The sequence below is a fragment of the Trichosurus vulpecula genome, chromosome 5 (genome assembly GCF_011100635.1).
Source record: "Trichosurus vulpecula isolate mTriVul1 chromosome 5, mTriVul1.pri, whole genome shotgun sequence".
Taxonomy (NCBI): Eukaryota; Metazoa; Chordata; class Mammalia; order Diprotodontia; family Phalangeridae; genus Trichosurus; species Trichosurus vulpecula.
In genome coordinates, this window is record NC_050577.1 from 221,072,904 (window position 1) to 221,094,304 (window position 21,401).

A 21,401-nucleotide genomic window follows, 5' to 3' on the forward strand; every position below is an offset into this window, starting at 1 on the left:
TAACTCTCATTCAAGAAAAAGCCATGTTAGCCTGTGCCCACTATGGCTTACCTGAGGTCTGTCTGGAGATTTTTAGACAGTTATTAACCTGAAATAAAACTAGCCACTCCTTTTCACGGCCAAAAAGACATCAAAATTTCAAGTATGTCTAGCAACAGTTTGACCAAGACAGAACTCAAATTTTCTATAAGGATTTAAAGTTAACAGAGGGTTCCTTAAAACAAGTCTATGGGTAACTACTGTTCCCATATGTTAAAATGAAGGAAACCAAAGCACAAAAAAATTGTTTTTCATCCAAGGTCATACTTCTCCTAGCAAATGATTCAAATATCAAATTTGTTTTGGAAACCTGGAACTAGCTTTTTTCTTCAGTTTAAAAAATATATTGATGTATTTGATCAATCTAACAAAAAAAATTAAACAGGTTTTTTTTTTGATACTTTTATTGGCAACCAACTAGAGCAGCGATATAACATTTCCTTTGTTACTCTCCAGTCATTGTTCCAGACTTAAATTCACCAACTATTTATTAACGGCCTATGACTTGCAAGCCTTTCAATGGTGACAGCTTTCTTATTCAGACTTGGTATAAAGTACTATTTCAGTAGGCACTGCTCCCGTCTAGATCTAAATATACTGCCACAAACATAATTTTCTTCTCCCATTAAAAACTTTTCATTTTAGTTTTCTTTCCAGCCTTTGCTGAGTTTAAATGTGGAAATTTTTCCAACTCCTTTGAAAGATTGGTTATCTCCACAATAGAAATGCTGGAAAGGGTGCATGTTAACAAGCCCTTCCTGACTAGTGAAGACAAATGGGCTTGTAATTTGACATTTTCATAAAGACAGTGAGAACACTTATGCTATAACCAGAGTTACAGAAAACACTGTGATTCTCTACACATTTTCCTTAAGCCAGCAAAATGCTATGATGGGAGGGGGAGTGGGGAAGCATAACTAGAATTAAATAACAAGTTAAATCCCTTTCCAGAAAAAAAAATTCAGCAGTTACTTTTTTTTTTCCCAAAAAAGTATCAGGGAAAGCATTATCTCAGGGAAGCAATCATCTTTTCAAAACTTAAATGAACAGGAAAGTTGATTTGTGACTTTCCTATTATGATTTATGAGTTATTTTCAAAGGCAAGAAAAGATTTTTTGATGAAGAACAGCCATTCCCCATTTAAAAATTGTTTTTTTCTCCACGTTTATACCATTATCATGATAGGACTGAGCTGTGATATCTTATAAAATGCAGTGGAACGTGGCAAGTGGGAGTGAATTCAATCAGGTATCTTTAAATCAGAATGCCAAGTCTGGAGATTATCTGATATAGGAACAAAAATATAATCAAAAATCTAGAAAAAAATTTTATTAAAATTTCCCCATATGACATCAGGAAATACTTCTTATTTCATTTCTTCAAGCAGTGAGATAAACAAAAGATGACATTTTCCCTTTGACAGTAAATGATGACTATATTAGTGTCTCAAAATCATCTCTCTTTGGGAGGATTGGGTTTTCTGCGCCGCTGATGATACCTTGAAAAGAAGAAAAAATATCCTGGTAAAGATGTGTTACTTTGGATTGGCTGCGGCACAATCTCTTTTATACACACATATATGTAGGTATACATTTACATGTGTATGTTTCTGTGTATATATGTACACACATATACATATGTATCTATGTAAAAATGTATAGACACACATATATATATGGATGAGGAAAATTTAATGGGGTGTGTGTGTCTGTGTAAATCTATATATTGATGCATATTTCCAGATAATGAATATGCCACATTATCCAAGTCAGTATATAACTGTTATTCTCTTAAGATAGGAATTCTGGGAAAATGTACTCCCTTCTTTGGGGTCACTAAGACAGTAAAAACCCTAAGCGCCGGAGGGCCTTCCTCACTTGATCTGCCACCTCAAGGACACCAATCACACTCTGCCCTCACCATGTGGCATCTATTTTTTTGCATCTTACATTTCCCTGATGATGTTTTACTGTCCTCTTCTTCCAAGTTTCTCACTGATTACAGATTGCAGCCTGTTCACAGCCCCCATGTCAGGGTAGCCCCACTGCCCTTTGGGTGATATTCATTTTCAGTTCTTTGGAGTTACTGTGTTCCATGTTTTGTAGCCATGCAATAAGGGTAGAATTTTTGGAAACAAGTTTTTGTTTCCAGGAGAAACTTGGGGTTACCAAAGGAGCTCTTTAACTTCCTAATAGCAATCTATCTGTACAGTCTGTCCCATCTATCTGTACAGTCTATCCCATATATACCCTCTTCAACTCGGATCTCCTCTACCACAAAGCCAAACACTGTGATAAAGCAGATAGCCCTGGTTTTATGCTTCATGTGATGCTTCTGACCAGAGGTATCAACAGGGAGGGTTATTTCTAGATGTTGTGATATCTTTCAAGTAATAACCGTAAATGGTTTCAGTGAATGAACAAGAGGTACCTCGTTGGAAGACAGCCTCGCCTACCAAAACAAATGCTCTTCTATAACCGATGAACAGTAAGCTCCCTGGAACTTGTTTTCTGGACATCTTTCAGTCAATAGTACAAGTTTAAAGTGGTGCACTTGTGACTTTCCTGCTATATATACATCATGTCCTTTGTAGAACACCCATTCAAAAAGTCCTGCTAACCCCACTGATGACCTTCCCTTATCAAGGCTGCCCTTGATGAAATTCATAGGATGACCCTCATAAAGATGTTTAAATAGACCGCAAAGCAGCCATATCAGCCCACAGTTGCTGATGTTGTCAGGGTCACCTTTTTTTCAGAATAAAACTCTGAGATTGTTCTCAACAGCTATCGTATCTGCTACACTTTCTTTACTTTGCAAGCCAACCCCACAACAATTCTGTCACCTCCTCTCTATGAAGTGCTGGTCCGATCCAGCTGTTTTTCCTATCTTTCTTCTCTTGCTGCCTTCTCGAAAAGAACATTGAGGCTGTGATGTTAGGTTGTAAATGTAGCGATTCTATTGTCCTAGTAGGTGAAAACATTTATTATAAAAATCTTTATGAACCTTTTCCATTTTTCTTGTTTACTGTCCTATTTTCTGCCTAAAATGTCCTCAGGATCACTTTGCTTAGTGGATTTCTTACTGAGTTTTTAAAAAAACTCATGTTATTCTTCATTGCTTTTCCCTGCTATTAGGCATCAGCTGTCTTGGTAAGATTTCATGCAAACAAGTATGTAAGTTAGACTGGTCTGGCTTTTGGCCACTATTTCTGTTTGCTCAGTGAGTCAAGTGACTGCTATCTGAATTTCTCTTTAGGGTCTTCTGGTATACTTGTGATGGCAAATTGGTTTATACTGGTAAAACTGCATTTTTTTTTTTGCCATCCATTGCTCAGTACTGATTTTAATAATTCAGGACTGAGTTGTTTCAAGTGTGTGGCATATGTTTTTCTCATTCTTCTTCTTCTAGCATATTACTTGCTCTGATTTTCGCTCTGACGAGTCAGTGGTCTGAATGTAAAAATAGTAAAGTCGACAAGAAATTATTAAGAACAGAGGTATGGTAGAGGAAGTCTGGGAGAGCCAGGAGTGTATCCTGGAGAGGAATGAATACATGGCTAGCCTGGGCCTGAATTCCTTAAAAGGAAAGCTCTGGAAGGAACCAGATGATCAGAGGAAGAGGCTGCAGGAGTGGGGGATGCTTCCAATATGTGAAGTCTAGGAGTTGTGAGCTTCCAGGGTGAAGAGTTTTTTGAGGCATGGTAGAGGAAGAGCTGGAGAGAAGACTTCAGAAAGAAGGTGGCACCTGAGCTGGGCCTTGAATGAAGACAAGGCTTCTAAGAGACTAAGACGAGGGTGTGGAGGATGGCTTAGGCCAAGATGACTGGGACAAGAGATGGATTGTCAAGAACAGGAATCATCAGAGTAAAGTTCATGAAAGTGGGACAGAAGAAAACAGTGGGGACTCCACCCGAGAGGAACAGGAGAAGAACACTGGTGACTCAGGAGCACAGCAGCTCAGTGATGCCCAAGGTTCAGTCAAATACTCACTCACTGCCCCACATGTGAGGAACAAGATGTGAAGTGCTACAAGCACAACACAACCACGTTTTCTGGTCTAGCATCACTAGAACTCCATGCAGATGTAGTGGCTGAGCAACACCAAAAGCCCGAAACAAAAAACCTTCAACTGTAAAAGTCCTATGGCAAAGCGATTATGACTTATAAACATATGAACACATAAACAGCGAAAAAGAATAAGGTTTTGTTTTCTGGGCTTAGGCTATCAGAACGCTGGGCTCCTGGCCAGAGTCTGAATAAACCTCCTAAGGACTTGGAATAAGTTTGGCTGGAGACTGAAGAATCTAATCAAGAGGGCTTTATGATGAAAATAGAGAGCAAAAAGGGAAAAGATAAGTCCTAAATGCAACTGTTAAATGGGACACTGTACTACAGAGGAAAACAAACAAGACATTGGGGGGAAAAATAGTGAATGAAGAGCCCAGTAATTAACAGGAGAAAATAACCTTGGAACAGAGCTGGGAACAGTATTTTGGCCTCATCTATTTACAAATGCTCAGAGCATGGGACATAAACTCAAGTGGGGAGGCAGCTGCAATAGGCCAAGCCAGAAAGGGCCTGGACTTGGACAAAGGATTGGTTATGTCAACATTAAAGGAAGGGACAAATATTAAATGAGGTTTGAAGAAAGGACAAGCGCAATCTCATAATGGACTTTGTATGAGAACAGGAAGGACATGATTTTGTGACCATAAGGAGTTTTACAAAAACAAAGTATTTCCAGGTGCCTTGCTTAAGGTAAGGCAAGTCAGTGGCATAAGCTGTGTACAAAGAGATTAGAAAGGGAGAAATTTCTAGAAGGAAGGGAAGAGATCATGTGTGCCATGCTGAAGCTGGTATTCAATCTAGGAAACATTTCTCAAGAGCCTATGTTAAGCACTCTGTTAAACATTGGGGATACAAAGATGAAAACAACACAGTCCCTGCCCTTAAGGAGTTCATGCTCTCGTAGGAGACACAATGCATGTACACAAATAAATACAAGGAAAATTGAGAAGGCCATGTCAACAACAGGGATGACTAGGGAGGGCTTCCCAGAGGGTGGCACGCCTTAGCTGGACTTTCAAAGAATATGAATGTGAAAGCAGTAGATTTCTCAAGGCCCTCCCCATGCAGGCTAGGCTAACTTCCTTTAAGAGTACTGAAGCCATCCCCAAGACTTAACTGGTCAAGAGGACCAAGACCTCAACCTCTGCCGCAGCTTTAGCTTCCTGTGTGGCCTAGATACAAATGCCAGCCCACGAGGACTCAGGAGTTCTTGCCTCGGGCTTCTGAGCAGCACAGCCAGAAGAAGGGAAGCTGCCCCAAAGGAATCCATGCTGTGCCTTCCTGAGTATTCTTTCCATGCTATGGCTGAATACACTTTCTTTCGTTAACTGTTAAACTGATCTAAGACAGTGGGGCCAAACTCAAATAGAAAGGGATCCCTGCCAGCTGCATACTGACCTAGAAAACCACAAATTAACATTATCTAGGTTGTACTGCATTTTTATTTATCTTGTTAAACATTTTTCAATTACATTTTTAATCCAGGTTCAGGCAACAGTACAGTATTGTGGCCTCTTGTAGCCGGGCCTCAAATTTGAAACCTCTGATCTACAATGGTTTCATTTCATTCCAATTCTAACCCTGAAGCAGCACACAGACCACTCTGAATCAGGCCCAGCTCATGTCAAGGAACATTATGGGAGGCAGAGAGGAGTAGGCAGGCATGTGGACATGGGCAGTGCCTTCTGTAAAGACATTATGGCAAGAGATGGCATAACAAGTATTGGGAACAGCTTGTAGTGTGATCTGGCCAGAGCACAACAGGGGAGCGGTATCAAATAAGGCTGAGAGGCTAGTAGGAGCCTTAAAGCATCAAGCTAAGGAGTTCATTGTATTTCCTGCAGAAAGTAGTATTTGGAATTTGACTAAAGAAAAAAATGGTGGAGAGACAACACAAGCATGTGATAGATCAACAGACATTCCCAGCTATGAGCATGAGATTCACCAGGACATGGGATACAAGCAGAAAACTAGGCTCAGATCTGAGGCCTGAAGAATCTCTATCATGAGGAAGTGTTAGGGGAAAAGTATCTTTTAAGGACTTTTTCAAGAAACTTCCCAAAAATATAAAAGATGAAAGCTAGTTATGACCAGCACCCATAAAGCAAGGTAAGACAGAGTGCCATGAGGCAATTTAATCAAACACAAGGGCAATTCAGAAACTGTGGCTCTAGGTTTCCTGACATGTGTAAAGTCTTGTTTTCTGCATTCAGCCAATTCCTTCAATTTCTTGATGTATTCCTGAAAATTCTTAAAGCTAGTAGACGGATGCTAATGAATCAATTCTCCGAATAAGTCATTTACTAAGAAAATGAATAAAAATCACACTATTAAACAAACATCTCACAGAAATTTTTTAAAAAAAGAATAACCCTTTTCATCTTCAAGGATTTTTGCCAATTTCCATTACAAGTTTTGGCAAGATTCCATTATAAAATTAAGAAAAATGTTATTCTGACATTTAGCTTCAGTTATCATGTCTAGGCTAGTACTTAAAAGTAATGTGCTGGATGGTGAGATTATTCCTAGTTTCCTGGAGCTTGTCCCAAGTCCCTGAGACAAGTTCTCCACTCATAAACTATCAACATCAGAGTTAATGGGATCTTTGTTGTCCATGACTCCTCATCCTCACTCATCCATGGGCCAAATCTTGCCTTTTCTACCTCCAAAACACCTGTCATCCATCCCCTATTGTCCACTCTCATGGCCATCATCCTAGCTAGTTCAGAACCTTGCCATCTCACATCTGGATTCATGCAATGGCCTCCTGACTGGTCTCCCTGCCTCCAGTCTCACTCCCTCTAATTCGCCCTCCAAACAGCTGCCAAAGTGATCCTCCTAGAGCACAGGTCTGACTATGTCACTCCACTATTCAGCAAGTTCCATATCACATACAAACTCTTCTGTCTGGCATTTAAAGCCCTCACAAGCTGGATTCAATCTCCTTTCCAGTCTCATAAATTACTGCTCCTTCTCCTGCCCTACAGGCCTATCTGGCCTTCCTGCTGCTCTTCACGTGAGAGAGCCTATCACAGGCTGCCCCCAACCACATATTCCATCCATCTTCATTTCTAAGAATTTCTGGTTTCCTTCAACGCTTAGCTCAAGCACTACCTTCCACAGAGTGCCTCCCATTCTCCTTACCAGCCATGCCTTTACCTCCAACCTCTTGCCAAAAGAAAGGCCTTATACTGATTTATTTTGTATATACTTATGCATGTTGTCATCTCTCCCATGTAATGTAAGCAACCTGAAGCCAGGGCCTATTTCATTTGTGTGTATCCACAGCATATGGCAGAGTGCCTGGCACATAGTAGGCACTTTATAAAGGCATGGGGATTATTATCATCTTTCACTAGAAGTATATCACTACTACCTTGATTTTCTCAAGTGAGAGAATACCACTTTAGGAAAATAATCTTTTAGGCTGTAAAATACCAATGCAATAACTATCGAGCATTAGTCTTTAGTTCATCTAGAATATTAAGGGAGGATTGTTTTTTGTTTTGTTTTTTAAAGCAAATACTTACTGTCCATAAGGGTACCAGCGGTGCTTGGTAGTGAAGAACAGTTTATTCAGCTCTTCTATCATGGGTCCTTGCTCAGTAGTATTACCATCTGCTTTTAATCTGGCTTTCAGCATTTGATCATATGTTTCTTCTTGGTTATCCACAGGATCTGGTCTAACTATAGGCTGCAAAATATGAGTTCACCATATCAAAATAAGAGAAATTCCAGCCATCATTTAGTAACTTGTCATTCTCATTTGCTAGGTCATAGTGTTTAGGTAGCAAAGGTATTTTCTTGATAAAGCAGTGAGCACAAAGTTTTAGAAGATGCCTAATTTCTCAAAGAATCAGGAAAATCTTTCCTTTCACACCATCATCTATTTGATGAATTTTTTTCAAATGAAAAAATCCTTATTATCTTAATTTATACTTACTGAGGATGAACACTGATTGTTTACTCAAAAGCAAAAATTCTCACTGAGATGTGAGACTCAATACCAATTTTTCATAAATACAATCCCTCAAAACTGCTGGTAATATCAAAAAAAAGCACTAGGTGGCATAGTAGAGTGCCAGGCCTGTAGTCAGGAAGACCTGAGTTCAAACTCAGTCTCACATAGTCACTTCACCCCGTTTGCTTCAGTTTCCTCATCTGGAAAATGAGCTGGAGAAGGAGATGTCAAACCACTCCCGTATCTTTGCCAAGAAAACCCCAAATGGGGTCACGAAGAGTCAGACACGACTGAAACAAGTGAACGACAACAGTATCAAAAAACTTTAATGCTTTTAACTATCAGATCAACCATCAAACTCTATCCTTCACAGGAGATACGGTAATTTTTTTTTTATCAAAGACATTAAACCTAGAAGATATAATCTAGGGCTTACAGGAGACCTAAGAAAGATTCCCCTCAAAAGACATTATTCCCCTACTAGGAAATGATAACGTAGATGAAAAAATCATCACAAAACAGTTTTGGAAAACTGTTTTAAGAAACCAAATGCAGTCTGATGCAATAAAAATGACCACGAAAATGTGGCACAGTTTCCCTTGAATTCACAATTACCTGCATTACAATATAATTCTTAACTTTAATTTGTTTGCCCACAAAGTACTTAAATGATAGGCTAACAACATACAGTAACACTGTACTCAATGCTATGGGGCCTAAAGGACACAAGATTACCATCTAGTTAAGGGATTAAGGGAAATATACATCTTCAACTCTTCAATTCACTTCATCAGCGTGAGGATACCCAGGTAGCAATTCGCTCTAATTGACAAAGAGGTCTTGGAGCTGCCGCTGAAGAATAATTCATCACCCTGCAACCAACCAGGTGATGAGCCTTGTGAAATACAGTTAGGCTGGTTCTCAAACAGCATATATGCTGTCAGGGCTTTCCAACCCAAGAGGCCTCTGCCACAACTGGCTTTCTGAGGACAGAGACTTAAAGAATTCAAGATTTCCTCAAGACTCCAAGGAGACACAGGACAAACAGAGAAGAGAAGAAAGAAAGGCTACTAATAAGTAGATCCATGATGAAGTAATAAAGAGTATGTGACAGAGAAACACAAATGAAAGAAAAGCCAATGGGAGGGGATGAGCTGGTCAGGTAAGGCTTCTTCATAAGTGCTGTCCTGGAATCCAAAGGACAAGGTTTGGATCATCAGAAAAGGCAGGTGGCCCCTTAGGCGAGCACAGAAAAAAGACAGGAGGCCCCCGGAATCACCGAGGTCTAGAGGGAAATGACGTTGGACCTGACCCCTTTAGGACAAGACCTTTGTGCCTGGAGGCAGAGGAGGTGGCTTTCAGACGACGTCTTGAACAGACTGGGCCATGAGAACAAGCAGCGAGGTTTCTTTAACAGAGAGGGCACAGCAAACATCCATCTGCTTGCTAAGGTGAGGTGGAATTTAGGGGCACTGGGCCAGACCCTGCTGGGGCTCACTTCCAGATGCAAGAAGAGCTTCAAAAAGCCAATTCAGCTCTAAAAATGAACATTTTTCTGCCCATTCAGCTAGGATTGGCCCAACATGTAATAAATCTCCCTAATCGTAAGAAGATGGAAAATATTTTTATTTTTAAATAAAGATAAAAACACTGTGATTAACGATTTGTTTAAAGTCACACAACGAGCCTCGGGCACACTCAGAAATTGAACCATTATCTGATTCTCGGGCACTGTTTGATCTACTTGGCTGAACCTCAAAGAGAGAACATGTGAAAAATTCTAGTTAAATAGGAAAAAGGGGGGAAAGGAAAGGACATAAGCATTTCTATAGTGCCTACTACGTGCCAGGCAGAGGACTAATTTTTTTTTTTTTACAAATGCTTTTTAAATTTTTTTTTAATTTTAAAAATTTTACAATAATTTTTTAAACAATTATTATTGCATTTGAGCCTCACAACAACCCGGGGAGGCAGATGCTATTAGTATCCCCATTTTACAGTTGACAAGACTGAGGCAAACAGAGGTTAAGTGATGTGTCCAGGGCTGCACTGCTAGTATGTCTCTGAGGCTCGGGTCTTCCTGATTCCAGGCCAAATGCTCTAGCCACTGCACCATCCAGCTGCTCTGAAAGCAGAGTCTGGTCGAATGCTGGCCTTTAAAGAATTGTAATTCGGGAGTTTTTTCTTTTAGAATAATTTTCTATGTTCAATTCCATGGTATATAATTACGCTGATCTAATAACTAAAGCCATTTTTTTTCAGTTACTTACTGTCCCAGACTAATAGTTTCATTTTCCTAAAATATCAGAAATGGAAAAAGCCTTTTGAGCATCCATGTGGCCAAAGACATTCCAGTTGTTTTAAAGAAACATGCTGGGCACACAGTCCAAGGTGGCTTATTTGAATGAAAACATATGGATTAATCAGTAATTTTTCACCTACAATTTACTGGTGGTTACGTGAACATCAGCGATTTATCAGAAGATTGATGGATGAAAATAATGTTTACTATAATAAAGTCAATGTGCATTTGCCTTCCCTACTTTTCAGCAGGGTTCAAGCTTGGGGACAGGGGCAGGGGGAAGGGAGGGAGGAAGGAGAAAAGACAGGAGGATTTTGGATCTATATTTTGGAACACTGAGATTCAAAGGGGTCTAGTCTACAAACAGCGGTATGAACATGAGGGGGAAAAGAAACCTAAAGTTAAACTAATTAAACACACACTCGAAATTATTTAGAGTAAGTTCCAAGCCTATATGGGATCCCTTCTTCTAAAACTAATCAGAAGAAGACACTGCTTTTACAGAACAGAAAATGCCTAAGTCCTGTAGCTAGGCAAAGAAATTGATGCTCTGCTTCCCGCTTACCTCCAGTTGTCACGCCCTCTCTGACAAAGCCTTTTCCCTGGCTAAACACCTCCAGCTCCTGGGGCATGACTGCAGCCCTGCCATCAGACCCCCACCCTGGCTTCAATCACCTCTGCAGACTTCTCACACACTTCTGGGTTTCCTACTGTACTCTGCTTTCCTACCTCCACACCTTTGCCTTCCATTTAGAACATCCCCCCTCTCCTTTACTTGCTGAATTCCTAATTCCCTTCCGAGTCCAATGCTAACGTGACCTCTTGCACAGATCCTCCAGAATCTCCAGGAGTAACAAGCTGGCAGTCATGGAGCACTGACTATGCCTTTCTACACATTCCTCTCTCCTCTACCTGGCCTTTCTTTTCCATCTACCTACAAACATGCTCCAGATTCTTCCCATGCTGAAAGAACCTTCCTTCAGGCCTTGTGACAACTCAAGCTATTGTCTCCTATTCAGGATAAACTTCCAGAAAGACCCCATGCTGATGGCCTCCATGTCCTTACCAGTCACCCCTCAAGCCCTTTCAAGCCAGCTTCCAAGCTTACTTGCTCTAACGAAACTGTTCCCTCCAAGTCTTGAACAATCTGTTACACATTCAGTCCACTGGCCTTCCAACATCCTTATGCACCTTGACCCTTCTACAGCACAAATTGCATCCTATGTGACACAGTCGATACCCCTATTGCTCCATTCTCTCTCTCTTCCCTTGGAGGCCACGAAACTGCTCCCTCTTGAATATCCTGCAGAGGTTGGCCTTCATGGTTTCCTCTGATGGTCTTCCTCCCACCCCATGATAGGATACCTAAGCATGGATGCTCCTCAATGCTTTCCGCCCTTGGCTTTTTTTTTTCCTCTCTCAGAGATGGCTCTTCTCCAAGCCCACGCTTTCAGTAATCACCTCTGCACAGACAGTTCCCAAATCTCTCAGTCTCATGAAGTCCCACGGACCTGCAGATCTCATTGTCCACATTTCTAGGAGCCTGCCCCTCTCCGGCCCTCCTCTTCATTCTGTCTACCACCCACCACCATGCTCACCATCACATCAGTCCCCCAAACTCAAAACCTGCCATCTTTGACTTTTCCCTCCCCTTTGCTGCCCACATCCAATCAGATGCGAAATCCTCTTGATTCGACTACCACCATCTCTTTGGTACCCAATCCGTTCCTCCAATTGATCCTTCTCATCCCTGACTCTACACTAACACTACTCAGACGCTTCATGGGGCATGGAGGTGCCCCCGGGTTCTTGAAGGCCATCCCTGCACGTGACGGGTTCTAGCAGGTCCCACCAAGCAAGTAAGGCTCCAAGTACGTTATGGATGTGTCATGCAAGTATGAACCCAGACAAGGTCAAAGACATCACCAGGGGAATTTTTTGGTTCCAGAAACTCATAAAAGGCTGTTTATACAAAGGTATGGAAAACAAGAATCTATGTCTGTGGAGTACCCACACGAACAAAATCTTGGATCCCTGGTACTGCAGCACAGGTCTGTGTAAGTCACTCCCCTCCTCAAAAATATTCAACAGCTTACCACCTAAAGGCTCAAATTCAAACTCCTTAAATTGGCACTTGAGACCCTTTACCACCGGGCCCAACCTAATTTTCCCACCTACTTTCTTTGGTCTATATCGCACACTAAATTCCAAGCAAAGTCTACTACTGGCTGTTCCTCAATCTCATTATGTGAATCTGCCCCATCTCCATCTGCTCTGATGCCTCTTGCTCTGGTCTTCTAAGCTCCCCAGGTGAAAACTGTGCTCTCCTGCTCAAATCTCGGACAGATCTTTGTGGGCATTTCTTCTTTTCTCTTCCTATGTTCCACTTCATATCACACTTCTCTAGGTACATGTCCTAGCCAGCCACCCCACCCCCACCCCCACCCCAGGACTGAGCTCCTGGAGGTGGGGAACTGTTTTTCACATTTTAATTTCAGGGCCTAGCACAGCGCTTTGCATATAGAGGCACTTAAGAAAGAGCTAATTTCTGATATCGTATATTATGGTGTATTGTCATTATTAATGTCCATATCAGCTCTCTATTAGACTAGAAATTTCAAAGAGTGGAAATCGTCATATGAACTTTGTGTCTCTCCTCTGCCTTGACAGAGCTCCCTACAGAATAGGCCCAAACACATAACTAAAATGTGGCAACCAAAATGGAACAAAATACTGCAGATGCAGCATGATGAAGAGAGCCTACAGTGGAACCCTAAATGCCTGTTTTCAAGAGGGAGTTGTCATGAATGCCCCCAAAATGTCACTAGTTGCTGGCGACATCACACCTCGGACTCATGTTGATGTTACAGTGTGATAGAAGTAATGAACTAGGAGAAAGATCAGCTGAAAGCAGAGATCCCTGCCTCTCCCTCCTTCATCCATGCTGCTCCCCCTGCCCCACACACACACTTTACTTTCTTCTATCACAATAAGATATGATTTTATGGTGACTCAAAGAGTAAGAAACGTAGACCTACTTCGGTGTGCTCGTAAGGCACGTCCACGGAAGGATGGTAACAGATGATGGTCCTGCCATCTGATGACAATGCGAGTTCCACTTTGCTATAAAAGAAAAGCATTTTACTGTTCGTGGGACAGAATGGATCTGTGTTGTAAAATTAAAAGTGATTAATCTAAAATTACCTGATGAGGAAGAAAATAGCTAAATGAGCAGTTAACCCACTAGGCCCATGTGACGGAGGGCAACACGTCGGGCCGTGTCTGTGGAACCACCCTGAGATCCACAACTATCTAAACTGGTCCAAAACCCATGTGCATTTTCATCCTGTTTGTGTTTAAAATGTTTATATTTCTAGATGTACCACCTTGTGGGAAAAGCTTACCAATGTGTACTAGACACTGTACAAACTCCCTTTATTTGTCCCAAACCTACTTCCAACAATTTCCAAGAGGTCGACCCTCATTCTAGTCATCTGTGATTTGGTGAAAAAGACTGTGTTCACCTTATCCATCCCCTCCATGATTCTACGGACTTTGTTCCCCCTTCTTAGGTAGGGTGAGCAGTCCTCATTTTTTAGCATATTCTAATGGAGCCGCTCCCACCCCCCTGGATCCTTCTCTGGACTGGCTCCAGCTTCATTCTCTCCTTCTTGAGGTCTGGTGACCAGAAATGTACACAATATTCTAGGCACAAAATCACTTAATTCCTCATCGTATGGAAAAATAAAGGACCAATATCTTTCTCCTATCTGGAAGTGCTTCCAGGCCTCTAGACTTATCAAACGTATTCTAAAAGAGCACAATTTTTACAGCTACCAAAGTAATGTCTTCTTTAGATAAACCTGCCACATTTTGTCTCCAAGGGCTTTGACTTTCCAATCACAGGAGAAACCAGTGTGGTTAAGAATTAACATGAAAAATTAAACGCTAAAAAAAAATTTATTTTAGTCAACTGAAGACTACAAAAATAAACTGTGCTGTCAGAATATTTTACCACCATTTCAGGATGGAATACTCCAAAATGCAGATAACATAAACATTAATGTTTAGTGAATTGAACTGAAGCAGCTTTTGACTTAAGGGACTTATATAGTGGACTTATTTCCACTGAAACAGTGGAAAGAGAACCAAACTTGGAGCCAGAGGACCTGGATTTGTAATCCCAATCCCCCTGACAGACCAGTGTGGAACTGGGAAAGTTACTGATTCTTTTTCCCATGTCCTTTTTCCCATCCACGAAAAACAGTTATTGGACTAGATGACACTTAAAGTTCCCCTCTCCAGCTCTAAATACAGTATTCTCAAATGTGCAATCAAAAAAACCTCGTAAGAAAACCTGAAAATGATCAAAAGTAAAAGAGTTTCTGAATAAGAGCCCCAATTCACATTTTAATAGAGCATAGTTAGTATTCCTAGAAAAGTCACAAATGGTAATCTATTTTTATTGAAATGTATTACACTAAAATGCTTAACAAAGTATGTAGTTTGGTTTCTAAATATTATGTAATTATTAACTATTCACAATTAAACAATAGTTTGAGTTGTTATTTTTATCTACTACATACAGACTAAAATTGGGAAATAAATTTTTCCCCAAAGCTACAACACTGTTGCAAAAAAAAATAAAGAGGATTTCTGGCAGAATATCTATGTCTTGCAATAAACCGGGTATTCAGTAAAATACAATGGCAGTGATTTTTTATTAACAAATGCTTGTAAACACATGCTTGTTCAAAAACCACCATAATAATTATAGAAAAGAAAAATAATAGAAAAAATCGGAGGAAGAAAGCAGTAGACACCAAAACAAGTAACTAAATTCAGTTATTTCCAAGATTACATCCAAGGCACAAACAGAAATTAAGGTATTGTTCCTGTTTCATTCAGATTGTAATACATACCAATTGTAGTCTTCTAGAAGAGGCGTGTATGTCGATTTATGACAAATACAACCTAGAGCTCCTTCTGGAAAGACCCAAACATTGAAGATCAAGTCAGTCAGCAGCTACAAGTACATTTAAACTTCATACTTGAATGGATCTAGGACATGAAGGATGGGGGTGTGCTCTTTCTATTAATCCAGACTACTACCCTTGGCACATCTCCTCATCCTCTGCAGCTTGCTCACATTCTCCCATCAGCCCTCCAAAAGCAGTCCACGCAACGTGCTAGAGACCTTCTGTATGTCCTGTCATCACATGGATATCTGAGAAACACCCACACAGTCTATCTCAGGGATAACACAGAAAGATGTTATCTCTTATTCTGACTGCACAGACTTTTTGGGGAGGAGTTCCGGAGGCAATCAGGGTCAAGTGACTTGCTCAGGGTCACACAGCTAGTAAGTGTCTGCAACTGAATTTGAACTCAGGTCCTCCTGACTCCAAGGCTGGTGCTCTATCACTGTGTCACCCAGCTGCCCTGATTGCACAGACTTTTAAAAATTATTTTTTTCCTTCATGCAGACCCAATCAAAAATGCTTCTTTTCAAAGCAAACTCCCATATCACCCACTTACTAACAGAATTCGGACTCTAGTTTTTTAACTTGAATCTTCCTAAGGTTATTTTTTTTTAAACTTCTGAAAAGGCTTTTTTTAGAAAAGTTCAGCTTTGCTAGAAAATATGATAAGTTATCTTTTTAAAATCATTTTAAATATCTGCTCAAATCAATTAATTGTTAGCTAGTTAAAACAATGATAGTAGTAAGACCAAGATGAAGGACTAATTCCTAAGAGGGTCAATTTAACTAGAACACTTCTAATCTGCCCTATACAAGTTAGCAGTTAATTACATCTCCTAAGGGGCAGCTAGGTGGTGCAGTGAGTAGAGCACGGGTCCTGAAGTCAGGAGGAACTGAGTTCAAATCTGGCCTCAGACACTTTAACACACTAGCTGTGTGACCTTGGGCAAGTCACTTAACCCCAACTGCCCTGTTTTCCCCTCTCCAAAAAAAAAAATCACACATAATTACATCTTCTAAATCATGTTATACATACATGCACACAAAATGCTTTTGCATCATTCACCATTGCTTTTATGTATGCTATCTTCCTAACTAGATTGTAAATCTATTGAAACCAAGGACACTTTCAGGGAGTCTGACCTTCTTTATCCCACAGCATTTATTAAATATCTAGCACAGGTTCTTTTCTGAAGGAAAGCAACTTAAAGGGGTTTACAATCTCACTTTAATTAAACATACAAATATCCTTCACTTAGTTCAGGAGAAAAAGTCAGCACCCTGAACTTCACACACATAGTCACCATTACAAGCAGAAATTAACACAAATCAACAGACAGGCTTCCAACTGTCAGACCAAAAGCGATACACATAGTTACCAGAGAGAGAAACACCAAAATCTGAGTTTTTCAAAGCCGCGGGCTACTTAACGGCAACCCAGAGTCTCACGTGGCTACATCACACGAACACTCTTCCCATGAATGAGCCCCAAAGCAAAATTCTAACCTCAGAGTACATGTATATATATACACACACACTCTGGACAAATATATACCCGGGATGAGAAGGCATCACAACACTCAGGGTTCTAACTGCTCTAACTTGCTGCTCCACCCCCTCCTGTTCCACTCATTCAGCAAGCTCCTCCCACTACAGGCTTCATATAACTTAGGCTTCCATGTGACTTAAGCAGGGCACATGGGCCTATTAATTGGTGGGAAAGATCTTCAAATTTACAAAAATACATTAACAATACAAGGAGTAAGGAGGAGGAGGATGGGGACAGGAAGAGGATAAAGGAAAAAAGTCTTAACGCTGTGTGTGCTGACAGAAGTTTGGTATTAGGGTTGTCATCATGAGCCTTTAAGACTCTGTAACCTATATAAAGTAAAATACATGGAGTCCAGAAAATTACTTACTCTGCAGTGTCATCTGCCGGCTGGAGTTAGCTGTGTGTGCCAGCAGGGATCTGGAAAAGGCTGACCTCACTACTGCCAGGGCCATAGCGCAGGGGGTGCAGACAACGTCTGGAAAGGAAAGTGCCTTTTTTAACATTCTCGAGACACACACTTCCCTTTAAGACTGCTTGGGATGAGGAGAAAACAGTAGGCTACATCCATTTAAAATTAAGGGGACTTCTCTCTTTTCAGCCTCATTCCAACACTAGCAGAAAGTGGCTTTCTCTCTAATCCATCCCACCCATTTCTGTGCCCTTCCGCTCCTCATGTCCCACACAGGTCACGTTCTCCTGCCTCCCAGAATCTACTCCTCTGTACCTGATATCTGTACTTAGACATGTACATGCTGCCTCCCCTGGTAAAACGCCAGCACTTCAAGAGCATGGTAAGTTTTGTTTCCTCTCTTTGAATCTCCAATGCCTGGCACAGAGCAGGCATTTAAGGCTTGTTGAAAGATTAACTAATTAAAAGAGGCAGTGAAGATCTTATAGTTGCATTAATATTTTTGGTGTAATTTTCCTAGTGCACAAAGCATAAGTGTGAGGGTAGAGTTTTCAGGTGTAAGAGCACAAGTCCTAGACAGAGGAGCCATTCCCAGAATCAGGCCTCGGGCATCACACAGTCAGTGATTTCAAGTGTGGAGACCTTGTCTGTTGCCCCATACACAACAACAGTAATAGTCTTGGCATTCAATGATTGAGAAAACATTATAGTAAAGAGTTGTTATCAATTGAGCATCCATTGGACCAGCAACTTCACTAGTGTAAGGAACTCTGTGGTGATGAAATTCCCTCTACCAATGCAAGCGGACACCTTCTCTGTACTTTAAGAGTCATTAAAAGCTGCCCAGGGCATTGAGAAGTCAAGAACCTTGCCTAAGGTTATACCACCATGTGTCAGAAGTGGGATTTGAACCTGAGTGGGATGAATGAAAGTCTCTCATTTAAGGAAAAGGATACTTAATATTTTAGCTTCCATAATGCCTGAACTATATCTTTAAGTTTAAGAATTAAACCCCCCCCTTCCCCCATTTAAACTTGCACATACACCACATATATCCACATCCTGCATGTACACAGGGTGAGCATGCCTGTAACGGCTGTCTGTTAGTTTGAGGTTAAGGTGTTAGATTAAGAATCTTTCCTTGTTTCAAGAAATGTGAGGCCAACTACCCCCTTCCCCGCCCCCCACGGATGGGGATAGAGGTCCAGGGGGATTTTGGGGCTTCTTAGAATTGTTTTTGTAAGGGGGTTTTGGGGGGGGGAGCCCTTTAAGGGGTATATAAAGTGACTGTCTGCCTTCTGAAACTTGCCTCCCCACCCCAGACCATTCCGGAGTGGGCAATGCCCAATTCTCGAGCGAGACTTGCAAATAAAGCCTCTGTCTTTACCTTGAGAAACCTCTGATTGTTATTTCATTTTCGGGGATTGCTGTACCACACAAACCTAACTCCTCCTAGATCCAAGGATGGTCAGTCAATGAGTGTTTATTCAGCACCTACTGTGTGCTAGACAGTGGGTCACAAAGTCAAAAGGCAGGGCCTGCCCACGATCTAATGTTCAGCTCCCTACCCACCATGCCACAGTGCCTCTCATAAATAAATTCAATGATGCTTTTAAATGAATTTGACTTTTATCAGTTATACTGCATCCAAATACTTGAGAATGCTCAGCTGGTATGTATAAGTCATCACTGCTGCATTGTGGTGTGCCAGAAAGAACTCTGTCTACGGAGTCTGAGAACCCGAGCTCAAATTCTGCCCATGATGTGCCGCTGGTCACTGGGGGGGACCCTGGGCAAATCACTTCAAAGTGAGCCTCATTTTCTTCATATGTAAGACGAGGATCCTACCCACCTCACTGGACTGTCTGGATGGTCAGAAGAGTTAACAGATGTAAAGTGTACTGCAAACCCTGAGAATGCTGGATCAATGTTTGTTATTAATGGAGTTAGGGAATTCTTCCCTTGCCATAATTCTCCAGCCCGTGGGACGCACTGAGCTAGCCCTGCCCTTCATCTTACAGATAAGGAAACTGAGGCTCAGAGAGATAAAGGGCCTTTGTCTCCCCATCCTTCTCATGACTGGAATGCACCTTCTCTTTCCCCCAGTTTCTTCCAAAGTCAAGGTCACAGGCCTCCTCCTACACGGGGGCACCTACAAGTGCTTCCCCTCATCTCCCAAATGCTAGCGCTGCCCCCCAGGGTGGAAAAATCTCGTGTTAATTCTGTATTTATTTCTAGACTGACACATTGTCTCACCTGATAGAATGTAAGCTCTCCGAGGCCAGGAACTATTTCATTAGGAGCTGAGGATACAGATCCAAAACCCGTCACAATTCCTACACCAATGAAATCACAGTTTTTATCAAAATCAGTATCTAGTCTCTGCCTCTCTCTCTCTCCCGGTGCCCCCAGCCTCTCCCTCTCCCAATGATTCAACGGCTTGCACAATATAAAGATACTTTCTCTTACTCTGTGTTAATTATAAATATATAGATATATTTTTAAAAATATAGATAAGATTACATACAGTAACTATATTAACTTATATTGATATAGATGTAGGTACAGATAGATCAATATAGAAATCTGGATCAATGGATGGACTGATTGACAGATTAGTAGATCATAGATGAAAGATAAGCAGACAGACTTTTGCTCAGCTGTTAAATGAGGGGTTTGGACTAACTGGCCTCCACTGTCCCTTCCGGTTCTAAATCTATGAGCAGGCAGGGCTTGGTGATTAGCATCAAAGGGAACCCCAGATTCTGGGGCGGGTGCTTGGAGGGCGGGGATGTTGGGAGTCTTCTTGGCCCGTATTTGTTTGTATACAGTCTCCCTTTATGACTGTTAGCTCCCAGAGGGCAGTGCCCGACACACAGTAGGCGCTTAATCAATGCGGACCGCGTGACTGGCTGAATCAGGAAGACCTGGGTTCCGATCTTCCTCTGGCGCTCCACCTTGGTCACGTCGCCCGCGTGAGCCTTAGTTTCCCGACTTGTACAAACGGCACTAGAGGGTAACACCTACTGATGTGCGGCCGGGGCCAGTCACTCCGTGCCTCAGTTGGCTCGCCGGCAAAATGGGGAGGGTAACAGCCCTTCCCTCCCTCCCTCCCTCCCTAGGAGGCTGGCAGGCTACGCTGCAGAAATGCATGTAAAGCACCTGGCTACTCCGCTATTACTATTATCGTAGCTGTTATTAATGTTATTACTCCACCCTCCGCAGCCCAGGGAGAAAGCGACAGGTACCTCCAAGGACACAATCTGGGACTGTCCCGGCAACTTGCTCCACGCTCCCTGCGGTGCCTCATGCGCCTGCGCAAGAGCCACTTCCTGTCCCGTGACGTCACCGCGCCCTTTCACGCCCGTGGCGCGGGGCATGCTGGGAAGTGTAGTCCGGCTGGAGAAAGCAACCGTAACAGTGTTTGAATCTTGGAAGGGATATAGAATACAGCCTTTACCGGACCGAATCAGCTCAACAGCCTCACGAGGATAGGCGCGGTGGGAGTACCCGCGAGGGAACGGGATTTGTAGACCTGAGTTCAGATGCTGACTCTGAAATTTACAACCTCGGTGACCTTGGACAAGTCACTGCCTCCCTGGGCTGCATTGTTCTTAAGGGTCAAACATAGACCTGATCCCCAAGACCTTTTTCTACTCTGAATCCTATGACCCCTAACAAGGTTGGCTATCCAGCTAATAGACAGTAATAATTTCAACAACAATGATAAATGAAGGTGGCTATGTGACATAGGAGATACAGTGCCCACCCTTGAGTCAGGAAGACTCATCTTTACGAGTTCAAATCCAGCCTCAGGCACTTACTGGCTGTGTAACCCTGGGCAAGTCCCTTCACTCTGTTTGCCTCAGTTTCCTCATCTGTAAAATGAGCTGGAGAAGGAAATGCCAAACCATTCCAGTATCTCTGCCAAGAAAACCCCAAATGGGGTCACAGAGAGTCTGACTCTACTGAAAAAATGACTGAACTGAAACATACAGAGGATACACTCACACAAGACCCTATTTCAAACTCCCTTAACAAAAGGCTGTCTCTAGCCTCCAGATCATCATATGCGGTGTGTAGCGG

The 21,401-nt window shown here is 41.9% G+C and overlaps 1 protein-coding gene across 2 annotated transcripts; it reads right to left on the minus strand.

Annotated features, from left to right (window-relative positions):
• Positions 1-425: 425 nt before the first annotated feature.
• Positions 426-20,671, minus strand: MRPL42 (mitochondrial ribosomal protein L42). 2 transcript variants are annotated; one of them, XM_036758362.1, is made up of 7 exons: positions 20,564-20,671; positions 19,572-19,651; positions 17,274-17,381; positions 15,295-15,358; positions 13,411-13,495; positions 7,640-7,803; positions 426-1,537 (listed from the first exon to the last, which is right to left on the minus strand). In XM_036758362.1, exons 3-7 carry the CDS (start codon positions 17,356-17,358, stop codon positions 1,492-1,494), a joined length of 444 nt encoding a protein of 147 aa, XP_036614257.1. In that variant the 5' UTR covers positions 17,359-17,381; positions 19,572-19,651; positions 20,564-20,671; the 3' UTR covers positions 426-1,491. The 2 variants fall into 2 exon arrangements, with proteins under 2 accessions (XP_036614257.1, XP_036614258.1); XM_036758363.1 differs by lacking the exons at positions 19,572-19,651; positions 20,564-20,671 and having other exon boundaries at positions 17,274-17,383.
• Positions 20,672-21,401: the final 730 nt, after the last annotated feature.